The sequence below is a fragment of the Vollenhovia emeryi genome, unplaced genomic scaffold, assembly GCF_000949405.1.
Source record: "Vollenhovia emeryi isolate VEMERY1.0 unplaced genomic scaffold, V.emery_V1.0 DF939295.1, whole genome shotgun sequence".
NCBI classification, from domain to species: Eukaryota; Metazoa; Arthropoda; class Insecta; order Hymenoptera; family Formicidae; genus Vollenhovia; species Vollenhovia emeryi.
The window spans coordinates 177501-195831 of NW_011967071.1; the positions used below are offsets into that span (position 1 = coordinate 177501).

General features: G+C 40.8%; 2 protein-coding genes and 1 non-coding gene across 4 annotated transcripts; 2 read left to right on the forward strand and 1 right to left on the reverse strand.

Moving 5' to 3' along the window:
- Positions 1-10: 10 nt before the first annotated feature.
- LOC105559004 lies at positions 11-16064 on the forward strand. The gene is made up of 5 exons (XM_012006990.1): positions 11-55; positions 182-287; positions 363-494; positions 1228-1387; positions 15749-16064. The coding sequence occupies exons 1-5, from the start codon at positions 11-13 to the stop codon at positions 15945-15947; spliced, it is 642 nt and encodes a 213-aa protein (XP_011862380.1). The 3' UTR covers positions 15948-16064.
- On the reverse strand, positions 3238-14462 carry LOC105558998 (J domain-containing protein). 2 transcript variants are annotated; one of them, XM_012006982.1, is made up of 5 exons: positions 14231-14462; positions 12780-13012; positions 10667-10768; positions 10424-10540; positions 3238-9733 (listed from the first exon to the last, which is right to left on the reverse strand). In XM_012006982.1, the coding sequence occupies exons 2-5, from the start codon at positions 12861-12863 to the stop codon at positions 9509-9511; spliced, it is 528 nt and encodes a 175-aa protein (XP_011862372.1). In that variant the 5' UTR covers positions 12864-13012; positions 14231-14462; the 3' UTR covers positions 3238-9508. The 2 variants fall into 2 exon arrangements, with proteins under 2 accessions (XP_011862372.1, XP_011862371.1); XM_012006981.1 differs by lacking the exon at positions 14231-14462 and having other exon boundaries at positions 12780-13100.
- On the forward strand, positions 10052-10124 carry Trnaa-ggc. The gene has a single exon. It is a non-coding gene; the product is annotated as a tRNA-Ala (tRNA).
- Positions 16065-18331: the final 2267 nt, after the last annotated feature.

Sequence of the window (18331 nt, forward strand, 5' to 3'; positions counted from 1 at the left end):
TATCAAGAGGATGCCGCAGCACACATTGCTGTTTCTTCAGGCTGCCAATGATAACGTACTACTAAAAATATCAATAAAATACTGAAGATGATCTATTAATTAGAGATATTGTCAATTAAAAATTTTGCAACCACCAGCGTGAATACTTTAATGAAGCAATAAAAAAGATTTCAAATTTTAGCAATTACAGAAAAACTTTTACACCAACGGTCTTGTCGGTTACTCAATTGTTGTTGATGATTTTATCAACGGCGCTGGGAGGTTCCGGATAACAGAAATCAACCTAGGTGACGTTTCGCACCAAACCGTGCCGTGGCGCCGTATGCTTCTATAAATATTTCTGTATTCTCTTATATAAAAAGGTACAGAAAAGAGAGGAGCTGTAAACAGCACCTGTGCCGTTCTCCCAAAGAGATATGTATGTTCAAAAGGGAAAGAATGGAGGAAGGAAGAAGATGATTATGATGATAATGATGACGAAGATAATGGTGAGGGTAACGACGATGAAAGATGATGGCGAGAAGCTAATGACGAAGAAAAGAAGAGGATATCTCGTTTTCTCGTCGGTGTTATCGAGCGACGCGTGAGCGTCGTTTACTATGGGGCTTGGAAAACGCAACTTCTCACACAGAGCTGCACCACAAGCATATACATGCAACGCTTACACTTGTCCGTGTGTATATAGGCTCACGGGAGAGCGACGATATCGATTTGCCCTCCTTCCCAGTTGCGTATTTCCCTTCCGCTTGTGTCGATACAGATTAACGTGGCTGCAAAGCGCATCACGATGCCTCGTTTCTCGTACGTTTTTCTCGAAAAACGAGGAAAAAGTTAACAACAGTAGATTAAATATTATTAATATAAAGCAATATATAAAACAAATATTGTTTAAATAAATGGGACATCCGGCTCGAATGCGATTTATTTGCTAATATACTCCGTTCGCTGTCTATTTATTATTTAACGAAATTACCTCTGTAATATAAACGATTAATCGATAACCGCCTTGTCCCGTAATCGCATCTTGTCTTCTTTTTCCCCGCCGAGATAATTATGCCCGAAAGTGACGAAAAAAAAGAGGTATATTAAATTCTATTCGCGGCAAAATAGTTCGGCGATAGTGCAGGAAAGTTAAAAAGGGAGACGTAGGTGGTCTATGGCAAACGGCGCGGAATGGTGCTGGTAGGTCAAAGTTTAAATTGACACACAGACTTGGCGTCCCGACAGACAGCCGTTGTCGGGCAAAACCGATCGGGAACAACGGCCAGCTCTCGTTATCTAACGCAGCCACACTTGCGGACGCGACGTTAAGTAGTAACAACGTAGGCAGGATAATGGCATTCAAAGGGCTGTTTGCAGTTCAGTGGAGGGATGTGCGTTCTATGCAGTTACGTGGACAGGTGGAGTGGTATTTATACGCGTCTCTCGTGGAGAATGAACGAGCAGATTTATACGGAAACTGGTGCACGGCAAAATACGTTCCCGATGAAACCTGGTGTACGGCCGCGAAGGACGTCTCGTATTCGGATATTTTTTTCTACCTTCAAACTTCATTCGCGCATAAAAGTGGAATAGGCTTCAAATGTAACTCCGAGATAACTAATTCACTCATATCGCTTGTTCACTCGACAAGTTTTTCATTCGGAGACCCGCAGCACGACTTGGATACGAGGAAACAAATTTTGGCTCTATTTTTAGTTAAATTTGTGCGAACGTTGCTCGAACTCTCTAGACGCGCGATTGAAAAGGAAACCGGAGTCGAAATTTGACACTCTAAATTCCCGAAAGATTGTCCACGCGTTCTATGATATACTCTGCACGGTACATGAACAAAAATCAAGCCAGAGGCAGCTGTCAGATAAACGACCGAAATTACGGAGAAGCCTTCGAAGCGAGAAGCAAATGTTTCGCTCCAGTTCCCAATCATCCGGCGCGGCGCGGTGCGCCGGGCCTCGCGTATTCTGCATGGAAAATACAAAGTTTTCCGTACAACTTACGAAAACAGTGGATGAAAGCGAAAAACGGGAACGAGCTGAGAGAACAACGCGGATTACTCTCAAATCGATAACGATCTGCAAGTTCGTTTTTCTACGTTTTTTTCCAGAACATTTTTGCATTGTTCAAAGTTCCTACGCTTAATTAAAAAAAGAAGAAGAGAGACGCTGAAGGAAAAACGGGATCCAAATTTATCCGGGATGTCAGTTTACATTATCTAACATTTTACCTTGTAGGTTATAGATAGAGGAAAGTGTCTTATTATGAGGTAGACTCTTAATATGAGATAGCGGGGTTTCTGTTAATTAATAGACATCGTTTATCGATTCCACCATGAATTTATTGCTCTGGAAGTGAAATCTGTTTAGTGGGAAATTCATTGGTTCATCGGGTAATCGTTGCGGAAAAAGATTTGTGATTGAATTTGGATGTTGAAAACCCGCTATCTCGTATTAAAAACCTATCTCATAATAAAAAATTTTCCTCTAATGTTTTATATGTAGCGATTATTGCGACAATAATTATTACATTTTTACTCTTGAAGCAAATATTTCAGTTACTACAATTATAAACAAATATTAGAGTAAATTTATTGCCTCTGGAGCGAAATCTGTTTAATGGAAAATTCATTGTTAGATCGCGTAATCACCGTGAAAAATCGATAGATTGCGTTTTTCATTACAAATATTAATTTTTGCTTTAACCGCCGAAAATGTTTATATATATATTGAGAGGCATTATCTTTTATTCCGCTCAGAGAAACGTGTGGCGGAATAACACGCGATGAAACAATAATCACTCTGTTACCTGCAGCTTGACAATTATCGGCATTACTGCTGTAACGTCATTACTCGATTAACCTGAAAATGGCTAATTTCCTTAACGAATCACGTTATAAAATGAGATTGCTGAATTATTATTTCAAACAGGATTACAAATCTGTGTTACATAAAGCGATATATTTCCATCTTTAAGCCGCGAAAACAACATCAGAAATGCAATTAAAAATTGTAGAAATGTACAAAAATTATTGCAAAAATGTTTCAACATATATTAAAAAGTACATATTATAAAATAACAGTGAAAAAATATTGTTGGTTTACATCGATCTTGGTTCCTGTAAAGAGGGTTCGAGATAAATACCATGTATCCGTTTTGAAATGCCCTGAATTTGTCGAAATAATGAATGATTGTCGTGTAAATATTGTTAAACATTAAAAATAATCAAAACGCGAAACGGTGTTTCATAATTAAACACATTTATTGAATTTTTTAGTGGTACGAGTAATACATCGCCGCGTCGACCAGCGCGAGACGAATATACAACATATGTATTTGGTTACGCATTTAACTGCATATAGACATTTATACACAATCTATAATTTCATTCGCACTGCCACGCACGCAAAACACACACACACGACTCGTAAGAACGATCGAGAATACTGTTCTCCAATCAGTAAGCTGCGCAGGACACGTAATTGACTAAACTATTTCATGAATGTGTTAACAGTAATATTTTCTTTCGTATCCCTTTAAATAATCATCGTTCTTAACAAACACTTTCCATTAATTGATAACTTGTACTCCAACTTTTGTATCTGCAATATTTAATTACAATAACGATTACACAATTACTAATCAATTGATATGTAAACAAAAATCACATTAGAAGGACTAATCTTTAATCGTCAATCTTTAATGAACAGTTAACGATCAGTTTTTACGACAATTTTACGATCAGTTAACGTGAAACTAGCAGTCTTGAAGATTTGGTAATCACAATTGAATATCTTTACGTACCTGATTTCACGTCGTCAAAGTGTCGTCGATTCATCGACACGAGGAAAGAAAAGGACTCGCTATTTTTGTTAATACACAACTTATACCTTATGCTCTTGTAATTAATTGTTCAAAGCTTTTGGTGACTACGATCATTAGCCATAGACGTTGAAGCGGAAGACAGCTATCGATTTCTTTCTAACGTTGGATAACATAATTAGCATTACATAATCAGTTTACAAACACTACTAATAACTTGCCATTTATAAATGCAAAAGTCAGGAAATTTTTTAGCCACCTGATGTGCGACACACTTTCAATTTTAACATAACTTTTAATATATAACTTCTGTTTTTAAAAGCGCTTTAATTCAACTAGCAGGGTCAGATTAAGATTTTTGGGGCCCGGAGTTATTGACTTTGGAGGCCCTTTAATGAATAGGCGGGGGGGGGGGGGGCACATTTTATACAAAAGGTGTGCGAATCAATTATCTTTCATTTCCACAAATCTTTCTATTTTTTCCTCTCCTCGCTTTCAGAAGAGATGGAACGAGAAAAGAAACACTTGGAAGCATTTGTAGCGGCAGCTTGACCGCAACAGAAATACTATTGTTTAAGATGTTATTTGCTTCTAATGACTGTTTAACTGAAATTGTGCATTTAGGTAAAACTTCGTTTAAGTCATAAACGAACCACATTACTTACGAAACTATGTCACAGGCGGGGCCCCTCAGTAAACGAGGCCCGGGACTACAGCCCCCCTTAGCCCTCCCCTCAATCCGAGCCTGTCAACGAGGCATTTTTAATTTGAAATCCATAACTAACTCGCTAACTCAAAAATCGTAAATTTCCCAGAATTCTTTAAAAATGTTATAAGTAAATGTCTGCATGTGATATGAGTTTCTCTCATAAATTTCTCTTCCGCGAATTTATTTTATACAATACAAAGCGGAAATGTTCGATGTTCTAATGCAAAATTCTATCGTATAAAGATTCTGTCTAGATAAAGATATGCAATTGTAATTGATTCTGTGTTGGAATTGGCATGGTTTAGATTTCGAGTCGAGTCGAGACTCAATGGACCGTAAAATCCTCTGGAGAAGGATATCAGCTTTTCTTCTTATTTCCCTCTGAAGGGAACGCGCAAGTTCCATCTTATCCAATGACGGCGTCTTAAACGCGCGCGTAGTAACGTAAAAGGAACGTATCGGGGCTCTTCGATCGTGAGCATCGTACTGATAGGCGTTTGAACAGACTTCGACCTTTCCCTCAAGCGACAGGTCAATCGTAAACGACAAATAGGTATGTATGATATAGTCGTGTAAACAACGTTTCGCAGGCCAAAATCCACGGGCCCGTCTAGAAAAATATAGGTATAGATACATGTACAGGGTGGTCCAATAGACTTTCGTCAGTAGCGGGTCACGATCGGCCGCGCTATTTCTCGTCTTGCGTTAGAAAATGGAAAACTTTTCAAGAGCACGCGGTAGCTCCTGCAATCTTCCTGCCATCGAACCCCTTCCTTCTAAAATAACATCGTTCGTCCACTTTGATCAACGTTAGTTTAATTTAGCTCTAACACGTACAATTGATCTTGTTCGCTTAATAAATGAGGGAGTAACGACCGAGTCGAATTACTTGGGTATTATTCTCTGCGATGCGCGAAATTTTCCTAATATTTTCCAATAAACAGTAATATTTCCTACTTTCCTCTAACACAAAGATATTATTGCCAGTGCCAGAGGCGAGATTCGATCTCTACTTTTTTCCCCCTTCAAATTCCTCATTTATTTTTACGACTTATCGACCTAGTTGCTACATTCTTCGGGGCTTAAACAAGTCGAAGTTAGACTGGAGGAATTTCGTGAACGCCGTTGCCCGGCGCCGTTTTACCTAAAACTTGGTCGGTGTGTCGCGACGAGATTAAAACTTTTTGTGGCTCACTTGCTCATCCGACTTTTATCCAATTTTTATCCCTTTGTCCGGATAAAGCTCCAATCTCAATTTCTTCGTGGGAGAAGCCCCTGACAAACACCGTCCAATACGTGTAAAAAATATGAAAGATTGGAAATATGAAAAATTCCACTTTAAATGTTTCTGTTACATCATCAGTCATTACGGCAAGAAAATTACCGATTATTAATTTCAATTTATATTACGTACATATTGCGCGTGTAAACAGCATACGAGTGTTGCTTTTAAAAAAGAAGTCGAAACTGTGGTACCATGATCTTGTTTCTTTTTTTTTTGCAAAGTCGCTTTCGAGTCGATTAAATTTGCGAAAATGGAGAAACACCTCTTCTCGCCATTTGAAATAGATGAATTGAGATGAACGATGGATTCGACGGCGTCGGTTTCTAACGTAATCAGGCGCGATTCACTTGTCGCAGATATGTCATTAAATTTAGCTGCGCGTCCGCCGTCTCGCAAGTCTAGAGCAGGATCGATCGCGCGGCGAATCCGACGAAGCGCGAGCGCACGCTTATATATCGTTCGACTAATTCGATTGACCGCGCACTAACGTCGGGCTTGCACAGAGCCGATAGGGAGGCAAGTCGAGCAGCAAGATATTTTCTTGGGTCTCCTAACAAAGGGTCTAAGAAAACTGACGGAAGAATGGAAGCGATAGTGAAAGAAAGCCGAGGGCTTTCGAGTCCGCGACATCTCGAAAAGTTCGTCCCACATGTAAGTTGCGCAATTTTATATTTTCCCTGCTCTTTCTCTCCGTAGCTCTTTAGCTTTGTTATTTATTAACTTTCTCGCTGTTTCCCTCTCTAGTCCTCGATTCTAAAACTATCGTTTTTTTCGTTCGACCAAAATAGGAATACTATGACAAGGTAAACAAGTAACGATTTGACCTGCTTCCTCATTGGCACTGCGTATTCGTGACATTAAGAATTGATTGCAGCCAAGAACGGATCCCTCCGCGGATCGTAACATTTGGAATCGAGAGAGAGAGAAATTGAAGGCCCCGAGGACGATATATCTGGCTTTTTCTCAATTTAATTTTCATCATCAATAAATCACCGTATTATTTCATTCATCCGGGAAGGACTTATAAAAAAAAGTATATAATTATCTTACCGTAGCGACGTATATATCCTTTCCGTGAAAAAAATTCATTCCCTTAAAAAAAAAGAGAGTTAACCCGAGAGTCTAAAATTAAGATGGAAAAATGTCATTGGACTCGTTGGTAATATTGATTTTGCCTCTCTCTCCACTGGCATTTACTAGCCGTTTATTAGCCATTTTTACTGTGCCTGTGTAGGTGCAAGATTTACCCAATCGAGGCTTCAATTCTCGCCCCGTTTACATCCTCCTGTCTCTCCGCGCAGATAAAATCCGTGCCTTAATCGCTCCTCTGTCAAGATTTCGAAAAGCAAACGGGAAGACGAAATGAACCCATCGTGATATGTCTTGGACTTTGACGAGGGGTGCGGGAGATCATATTATTTCTGTGGAATGGAAGATCGATCGATTCAGGCAAGACGTACAATTCGACGTCATTAACGTCTTGCAGTTCCATTTAATCATTTCCAGATAGGACACGTCATATCCAGGCATCCCCGTCCAACTGTATTTTCATCGGTTTAATATCGTTATCTAGTCTTGCGCTTCGTCTTTCAACGATACGCGGATGCTCAGATGCAACGCGCTCGATTAGGAAATACCTAAAGCGAAATTGGAGGGCATTAACGACGCGCTCGTTAATGTATTTAAACGAGAGACGAGCTCCCCAAGAGAAGTCGCTTATCGCATTATCGTAAGATTATACACATCGACACATCCAGGATTAACTGTCACTAAGTTATTATTAATTATCGGTTATAAATAGGCATTCTCAATTACATGCCAAACGCAATTCACTGACGAATTGTCCCGGCTGCCGTATCGAGCGTAGAGAAGACGCGAACGCGTCGGGGTGCAAAAGTGCGACGCGTAAAAATTATTTCGTGAAAATCATTCGCGGAGAACGTTCATCGTTTCCACCGAAGGTTCAAACCGAATTCATTTCCGTTCAAGTCCACGCCTTCGACGCTGCGAACGCACGAAAATAACGTTCTCCTTGCTCCAATGACGTAAGATTCTTTCGTGTCCTTACAGCGTCGAAGAGCGAAGAGCCGAAAACGCGGCCGGTTCGAACACCCGGTTTTGGAGAAGCGAAACGCGGCTAATTCGCACGCGCGTGTCGTTATTTAACAAACCGGAGGAGAGCCGTCGCAATTGTCGTCGGAGGAGAGTGACGTATCTTGCGTTTGACATCGGACACAGGTACAAGTGCGCCATCGTCGATCTGTTTCCATTACGGAAAGAAATACTTAAGCTCTATTCCGCGAAACGTCAGCCCGATGTTGCGCGGAATTGGATCCCTGAATTGATGTCGCGGTCAATGATGATCGGTCGAGCAAGTCCTCGGAGAGAAACATTGGAAACGTCATTATCTAAGACAGCCTCGCGGAATCGGTAGCAACACTTATTCGACAAAATATATAATAATATAGACATTGCATTTTATAACAGTTTAATATAAGCTACTCTACTTTCATATCTTTATCTTACATCCTTGATAGAGAGCTCTATGGTTATTTACGTTCTCTTCATTTAAAACGTCGTATCTTGTGAGCTCGACGTTTGCAACGTTTGCGGTCCGGGATTTCGGTTCAATCGTTTGGCAATTTCGTCGTCCAATTTTCGTAACCGCGTACACAACGTTTAAAGTCGATGTCTTTGGCCGAACGTTACTCACGTCGAATGCGACGGTCGCTTATCTTGCGACGAAAACCAATTGTACGTTAATTGATGCTTGAAAATTGCCGATAACCAGAACGATGAAATTCCGCCCACGAATTCGCGGATAAGATCTTTCCTTCGGCAGAGACTTGAGTATTTCCTTCCAATGTGTTTACGATTGAAACGACCAGTTAACCACTAGCGGAAAATTCATTCGCGGGATCACAGATAAAACTATACTGCCCTTGACACTACGTCGTTTAACTTCTGTCGCTAGACATCTCGTAAGATCAAGAGACACACACATAGAATGCGCGATCGAGAGAGACTCGACTTTGTGACATTCGCAACCGGACAGTCGGACGTTTAATCGGGAGACCTCAGAGAAAGGGAGTTTAAATAATACCAAACGTCCTCCAGCCACGTCCCTCGATCCCTTCCTCTCGTCGTGCTTAGTATAGTATAACAAAATATAAATCTGAAGGCGACATATACGTACGCGCGATCGCGAGCACGTACACGTGTACCGGGGCCGTTTGTTGAATCGAGTTGGCATGCATCCTGAACGACGAAGAAGTAATCCACGAAGCGTCTGTCCAAGAGAGAACCTCGCGCCGACGTTTATTACCTCCGCGAGGTTTCCTCGAAGCAATATGTATATATGTGTACGATCGTTGAAACGTTTCGTCGTGCACATCGACAATAAACCGTCACGTCCGCAACTTAATACGAGATGACGCAATAACAGTAAATGTTAATCGCAAGATTGCATGTAAACGGGAGGGTAGAAACATGACAAATTGCTCAGTGGCGAGCGATGGGACTCACGCGTCCCCCTCAACTCGCCGTTTTACGCGAATGCATGTACACGCCAATGCGGTCCAACCAACGGCCCGTACACTCATATACAGGTAGATATTTGTCTAATGCAACATGTTCCTGTTGTCATAGGGCATCCGGTACAATGGAGTCGGTTCCGGCGGGAATTACACTGGGGACCTTTAAATCTCGTAATTACGAAACTTACTGACGACCTCGTTGGACTCTTGGTAGAACGGGGGGACGCCGTGGCCCGAACGGTAGTAGAGATTCATGGCACCACCCTCCGAAGCCCTCCTGTGCGCATTTGTAGGATGACCTTTGAGGTGAGCTGGCGAACCACCTGCCTCTTCGGTCGTATCCGGCAGCATTCTGTCCTTTGTCTTCGGCGTGCTCCAGTGCATGGTCTGTGAACAGAGCAAGACTCGGTTAACTTCACAGGACGTAACGAGAAACGTAAAGTTAAAGGCCCTTGGACCCCTATCGCTGCTACGGAGCGGCGCTCCTATTTTCAGTGCGAGAGAATCTACTCGGAATTAGTAAAACAATTTCCGCTCGGGGAAGATGTACTCGGGAAGGGACTAGAGGTTCGTATAAACTCGCATCTCCCGTTGTGCGGTCAATTACTACGATTGGTACAGCAGATTATCCCAAGATAGGTTTAAAACTACTCTTTTTCACGCGCCTTTGTTATTATGAAACTATTTCATCATTTTTATGGATGGGCTTGGATAGCGCAGTCGGAAGAGCATTCGCCCGGCAAGCGGAAGGTCCCAGGTTCGAATCCTGGTCCTAGCCCGTTGTTTTTCTCGTCGAAAATTAATAAGTGGCGCATCTGTTAGTGTGCCTACCTCTCCGAAAATTGCTATGAAACTACCTTTTGCATTTCGAATAAGTTACAACTGTTGTTTAAAGCTATAAATTTACAAAAGAGAATTGTCGACGCACGCTTTACAAGCTCGCACCTTTGAACGCGACGGCACATGCGAACAAATGAATTTTTTCCAATACGCATTGAAAAAGAACAAATTACACTGTGATAAACCGCAGCTTGTCGTCCAAAATGAGGAATAGCTGCGGCAATTATTGCGCCTCACCTGCTGCACATGCTCCTTCATGCCGAGCCATTGTTTATAACTGATCTTGATTCCACTGTTCCGCCATTTATCGTAATTGCATCTCTTTTCGGGATCGCATAGAACCTCTTTTGCGTACTACGATACAAACAAATCGTCAAAGTTCTCTCTCTCTCTCTCTCTCTCTCACTCTCTGCTTGCACATTTTAATTAGACTGAAAATCAATTAAAATTAATTAACGTTTGCCTGTGCAAGAGGCTTACCTTTAGTTGTTGAAATTTCTTTTCGGCCTCCTTGTCACCGTCGTTCTTGTCCGGATGATACTGAAGAGCTAATACCTTATATTCCGCCGTAATCTGCTCGACCTGATTTTTAAAATTGAATAAAAACTATCTACATCATTCAATTGCGAGAATGGGGATTAATCTACTTTCACTTCGGGATTATATATTCTCCCGCTATTCTCTGTATTCTTTCGTTTTAAACGCATTATATACTTAAATGTTAAATCAGAGGGATGCAAAAAGTATTAAATCTATTAGATTCAAACAGGATCGTACGATGTACTTTTCACAATAGGACAGAATAAATTTTAAACTTTAACTACAAATATACAACTTTTGTGAAGAAAGAACGGACCACAGTTTCGACATTCGTAAATCTAATCAATTTCTCGTTGCTATACTTTGATACTTAATCGATTTGTAAACACGCGGAATGTCCGGATATCTCAGCTGTCCGCAGTAACACCGCGTTGGTGGTATCTCGCCGATGAAAACGACATGTCACGAACACGCTAACGCGATCGACCGGGGACGGAATTCTTATCGGAATTCTTCTCAACCGAGATAACAAAACGTGTACTGAAGAGTGGAAAGGCAAACGATCTACCCATCATGTTTCTTTACTGAACTTCTCGATACGTACTTACGTATTGCTGATAAAGAGCGCGCAATCAAATAAATGTCGTATTCAAATTTAAAAAACCCGTAAAGTCCCAATGCGTTCGAGTTGTTGCAACTGAATGTGATTTTCGCGTGCGCCGCTAATACCTCGTTGTAAATTGTTGGAGAAAACGGTGTATATAAAGTAACGTAGGCGTTTAAATCTATCGAGACAATCTCATGCTCGATGTGACCCGACGACGTGATTTCATTTCAGCGCGAATATTGTTGTGCGCAACTTCAGCATATCGTAAACTGGAAGCGAATGAGACTACACTTAATTATGTCGATCAAGAATTCAATTAATGGAGAATCTAAATTGCAGTTTCCTTCTGGGATCTAATTATTACAGAGGCAACTCGACGTTTAATTTAATCATCTCAGTACAGATGTAGGAGATTCATCTCGTACGTGCATATCGTTAAAGTGTCACGGTAAATTCGGTAAAGCAATTAAAATTTTCGTACATTATTGCCCGTGAATTTTATATTTTAACGTTACTAAGCAGCGAATCGAGCTGTAATGGCGTTTACGATATAGCAGATATAAATAAAATAGTCGTTATTAATTAAATGCCTGCTAATAAATAAGCGAACTGAGTAGTTGTTGCACAACAATATTTTTAATTAAGATTAATTAAAATTAATTGACGTTTTTAATTACTTAAATTAATTGAGATGCCGAGGCACTTCTCTAAACGTATAATCTTTATACATTTTCTTTTATTACATTTTATATCAAATTAAATGGATGGTATCTGACTTTTATTTTGTAAATACAATTTTCACGATGGACTCGTTTCTCGATATTCCAAGCTGAAAGCTTGATTGGGCGACGCCTACATTACGCGTGCAATTTGATCGACAGAAGTAATAATGCATTCATTTCATAATGAGTTAAGAAGTGAAAATTATCTTGAGTTCTCTATTCGAAAGACACTTCACTCTTGAAATAATAGTTCTGCGAATTGCAGCTATAATATCCTGAGTGCACTAATATTGACGGATGCTAATTAATTCAAAGTAAATGTCCTGTCTATACGTAAAGAAACACCTGGAAATAATTGATTCGACTTAATTATCCAAATATCGTATACGACTACCCGAATAGACTCCGGGAGCAAACGTTTCTCGCGAGACAACAACCTGCTCCACGCAAAATGCGCAGATTTAACTCGCGATTGATCCAACGGGGGGGTAAAAGATATGTCCAAATTCCCATAAGATTTGACCTCGCCTCCCTACCTCGCGTTGAGTAATCCTCCGTTTTTCAAGATTTACTCCTTTTAATATCATTAACATACGGCGGACGTCAACAGACATGAAATTCAAACGTTATCACTGCGATCCGTCGCTGAGCGATTAGTCCATGAACACACACGGGAAGAAAATTTCAAGTTGGTAAAGCGAAACGAGAATTCGCGTCATCTCACCGTGGAAGACTCGTCGCAGGACAACAGAGCGTAATAGTCCTCCTCCTCGCTGGGCGAGTAATTGATGGCGTCCTCGACACTCATTTCGCGACTCTTTCCGAAACCCCTTCGACGACTCACTCCGTTCCTCCAGGAATCCCACGGTGGGGGCGTCTACACGCGGATGAAAGGTGTCGCGGCCGCTACTCGGGCTCCTCTGAGTCGGAGGTCCCTCGGCCCTGGGTCCCGTTCACCTGTTGCGAGAGCGAGCGAGCTTAGTCCGTGATCGTCGCCGTCGCGTCGTCGACTGTCACGGGCGCCAAAGTGAACCGAGTAAGGGGAAAACCGTGTCGCAGACCCGGAAAGACCCGATTCCCGGGGAATCCCGCGCGACTGCGTACTCGCCGTCCCGAGCCGGCACCCTCTTCGCGAAACGCGCAATTCGCACCATTGCGCAGTTGCGGCTCGCGGTTCACCCTCGCGCCCCGTCGCGCCCCGTCGCGCCCCGTCCCGTAAAGGGACGTAAATCGCCCCTCAGGATCTCGATACAATTCACCGTTCTCCAAAATTCACGTCCCATTCTTCGGATCGAATTGAACTTGAAGCAATCTTCCTCGGGGCCGAGTCACCCGCGCGCAAGGATTGCAGTTGTGACGTCAGAAGGGCGAGATTATCGAGAGAAATTACGAGCGGAATCCCTTTTTCGAAACGTAACCCGCAATAAATGAGGTTTCTTGTTACTCGTTTCTTCTAACTAGACTAGACCCCGAAGGATATAAAGCGAAATTCCACTTTCCTCTCGATATTGAATTAAGAGCGCGATTTAATTCCGCGCCACGCATCCAGCCGTCCACAGAGCGAAGGTCATTTCGCGAGCAAATGCATAAATTTAAAAAAGTTATTACGAACGCTGCGGACATACAATCGCAGTTGTTCATTGCGTCAGTCTTCGTCAAGAATCTTTGAAATTTTTAACAGCGGGTTTCAGCGGATGAATTATTCGAAAGATTCACTTTTAGCGATTTATCATGAACGTTGTGTCGTAAAACTGGCATTGATATCGTCAGAAAAGAGCCCGCGGGAAGATTAAAGCACGTTTAATACGCCAGTGGAAGAACGTGTGGTACGAGAAATTTCATTATTAATTTCCCCGTCACCGTTTTCACGAGAGAGAGGGAGGGAGAGCGCGCGAGATGGAGAGGCTTCACAGCTGTACCAAATTACATTCGCGCGCGCGTATCTGTCCGCGAGGATTTTAAATAACAAATCGACTCGGCGCAAAACGCGTCTATCAATATCAATGAATTACGCCGACGACATGGCGATCCATTTGCACTTGCTCTTACGTAAGCACCGTTATCGCCGAGATTCCTGGCGCGTTCGAGCTAGTATTCGAGACTAACGGATGTCGCTCCGCGGAATCGCCTTTGCTTCCGCGAAACCGCGCGTGGAAATCGTGGAGGATCACTTACGAGCACGAGGACGAGTCCCGACGACTATCCGCAGCGAGACCACGAGCGACGTTTCGCCTCGGTATACGAGCGGTCGTACGACTCCGTACGTGTTGCAACGAACACCACGACACAGTGTCCGCCACGTCTCCCGCCGCAAGACTCCGGAGAGGCTCGCAGCTTTCACTCGCGGTTAAACAACCTTGAACCCTTTTTATATATCGCGACTTTACCGACCGTGGAAGCGGGATTAGTGCGGCTTATTCGTGTTCTCTAAGAGCCACCCTGCCGGAAATAATTCTACAAAAATCTACAAAATTCTACAAAACTAGAAAATATAACTGCCAGAATCTAAGAAATTCTACGAAAATTTAAAAGGTGTTACAAAAATCAACATAAAAATGCTAGAATTAGAATACTTTTTGTAATATTCTACAAGTAAGGATGTTTTAATTCTTTAAGATTTTGTTGTTTCTCAAATTTTTTAAACTAGTAAAGTTTTGTACTAATTTTTACAAAATTGTACATTTTCATAAAATTCTACGTAAATTTTAAGTGTTATAAAAATCAACGTGAAAATGCTAGAATTGGAAAATTTTTGTAATATTCTACACGTAAGCAGATATTTTAATTCTTTAAGATTTTGTTGTTTCTCAAATTTTTAAAACTAGTAAAGTTTTGTACTAATTTTTACATTTTCATGAAACACTACTTGCAATAATTTCTTGATTTGAGAACATTATAATTTGTGATACTATTTCGTAGATAGTTTTACCAAAAATTAAAACGAAGTTTCAACGAAGATATAAAAATTTCTACAAATTTCTATTTTAAGTCAATTTTTATAGTTGTTTATAGAAATTTTTTCGCTAGGGCAATCAGTGGATTATCACTGAAAACAGTGAATAGTCACTAATTTCCAGTTATAAGTGTATTATATACTTCTGAAAATCGCAGTGGTATACTTTAATTAGAGAGTTCTTCGAGAGATTTTTCAGGGACAAGTTGTTTATTAAAATCTTATCGAGCGGCTAGAAACGCGCATCTCACTGACGCGCTCAGTCGTACACGACGTCTTATATCCAACTCAAATATGAATGTTGTCCCTAGCCAATCATATACAACGTAATGTGTGTTAGATATGCTCAGATATGAGTAGATATATTTTTTTTCCCAAGTTACATTTTGTCTTTTTCTAGTCTCAGGAACTGGAAAAAGGGAAATGGGCACAACCCAACTTTGTTTTAACCGAACTGTCGTTAGATTTAGTATCACTCCTATCGCTTTTATACGAATCGCGTTCAGATGGATTTGCATATTGAAAATACGAATCGTACGGATAAGACGCTCACTTTCCTTCGGAAATGTTTTCTAAAGTCAACTATAAAATAGAAGTATTTTTTAAATAACGTAATTGACTTTTACTTACTAGTTTAGGAAACGATAATTACAGAACATACTGGAAAGGAATATAATACATGCAAAAATTAACTGCATAACAATGACAGATTTTTCTATGCATTTCTGCTGTTCTCACAGATTCGTCGCCCAAAGAGATTTGATTTTGCAAGACAACGTTAAGCACGAGTGTTTGCCGTCTGGAGGGACGCGGAAACTTGATTGGAAATGCAAATCTTCTAAGAAGTCACGAGAAGAGACGAACGGGAGAGAGACACATCGAAACGTGAATGAATGTGTGGATCAATTATGCACGCCTCTTGCGTGGAGACGACAGTGATTGCTGGTACTGTCATTTACTGCCACTGTTTCAACTCTCTCGCATCCTTGAAGAGCGACGAATAAATAATAGAGTTCAATAATTTTATATGTGCATGAATAAAAAGTGATGTTACGTACAATGTTCGTTATAGATTTATGTGTACAGTGTACCTTTGTATGTTAAAAACTTAAAAAATATTGTAAAAGACATAGGTAAATTGTAAGTCATCCTAAATTGTAAACGAGGGGGAAACCGCTGAGGGCATTGTGGTCTACAGATTTACGGCATTACTGGACATTAATGGGCATCTAGACATTACTAGGCATTTCTAGGCGTTTTTTGGGCATTAATTTGGGCAGTGGGCCTTGATGGGACATTATGAAAATTAATAAGATAAAGTAATGCCCACTGGGCATTAGTGCAGGGCATTGGTGTACAAGATTTTGGTCAGGTTTCCCCCTCGATTGTAAAAAGCAAGGATTATTATAAATAAAATAAATAATAATAATGTAACGTTCAATATTTATGTATGTACTATATTTTTCATTTACGCATTCTTTTTTATTGCAATATTAAGATATTTGCTACATTGATTGCAGCAGTAGAAATAGTTTTACTCTCTCAAATATTATTTAATATTTATTTCTATAACTCATCACATTTGCGTGTTATTTAAAGTTTGTATCTCGATCGAGAGATTAATTAGCACACGATCCATACATTGTGATCAAAGATTCTATAATGTTTTTCTTACAAAATTTCACTTGTTTAAAATCAACGTTAAGAGATAAAATATTTTTGTAATTTATTTCTGCGTGAATTCGCAAAAATAGGTCATGCCCTGAACACAGGGCGCACCACGAACTTGTCACGCGCAAAAGAGAAATGAAAAATATAGATGTCGGGGTAGCAGCACCGTTCAATAGTTTATCGTGAAAAGAAGTATGACCATTTGGCCGACACGTGTCCGGGTCTATTATGAAGTCGGTTACAGACCTAAAATTTCTACAAATAAAACGATCAAATTTCGAGTAAAATGGTTCTTCGACCTGAATTTTCTCCGCAACGGAATAAAGTGACGAAGTCTCGCTAACGAAGAAATACAAGTTGATTAAGAAGAAACAGAGATCTGTTCTAACATGTTCGAACTTTTTTTCGACGAAAATGGTCTTACACAGACCGACGGTACATTCAAGTTTGATTCTTGCTATGGTAGAAGATCGCGGTAATTGCGGAATTAATTTCCAGCTTTATGAATATCGTTAATGTGATCAGATCAGAATGTTGCAGCACGCGTTCGTTCCGTCGCAGTTAAATCGAGCAATCACTGACTGTCGGTGAATAACGGCACGATGATCGCTCAAAGGGTTTACGAGAACCGTGTCGAAAGGGTCGAACCCTTTCGCCGCTCAAGGAGACGCGTATACGCTTCCCGAGGGCAGGAAATACATGCTCCGCTCGGCTTCCGCACGCATATGCGTGACAGACACGCAAGCGTGCGCGCGTGGCGCTATTCTTACCTGAAGACAAAATTGAGGTGAGCACCGAGATACACGCGTGTACATACGTTTTAGTCATCACAGAAATATTTCCCCCCTAACTGTTGACTATTTGGTGGTATCTTTCAGAAGTATTACGAAATTCTTATCGAAAGAAGAAACAAAAGGTCTAATATCACGATACTCTGGGAAAAAAACAGACAGTTAGCAACCCATTTTGGGGCTCACAATTAGTAATCGAATTATTTGGATTGTTCGTAACACACTCTACTCTTTTACGAATTTTACCCCGCGTAACTAAAAATCGCAATCAGCTATTCTATCTATAATATATCCAAGATTTTTAAGTAACACTAATCAATTCTCTCAATTAGATCTGTCGATATTCAGTTACGCAAAGATAATTTTTCACTTAAGAGGCACTAACCGAAATGTTGAGTTGCTTAACTACAAAAAGAAACGGTCAAAATTTGTGGGCCCCAAAATCGGTTGCCAACTGTCTTTTCTTTCCCAGAGTAGGTGGCATTCGGGAATCAACATTAGACTGTTTATTGCGATGAACATTTCCATTCGCCTCGGCGCGGTGGTCGAATTGGTTGAGACGCCCGCCTAGTGAGAGAAAGGTCCAAACCCTGGCTGAGGTAATATTTTTCGCAATAAATTTCAAATATGATATATTTAGACACTAACACCTTGTCACGGCTGTTAGTCCTTTATTCCTTCAAATTTGCGTTTATCACATGTGAGCCATGCGAATTTTATTAATTTGTTAATTTTTGAAAGTTTTATCAATTTTCTACACGTCGGGACTCCAAGTTTTGCTCCCACACCTCTGTCGGTCTGTACGGATCACATAGCAAAACAGATTGCACGAACGTAGTGGAGTTTTCTTTCAAATGTGAG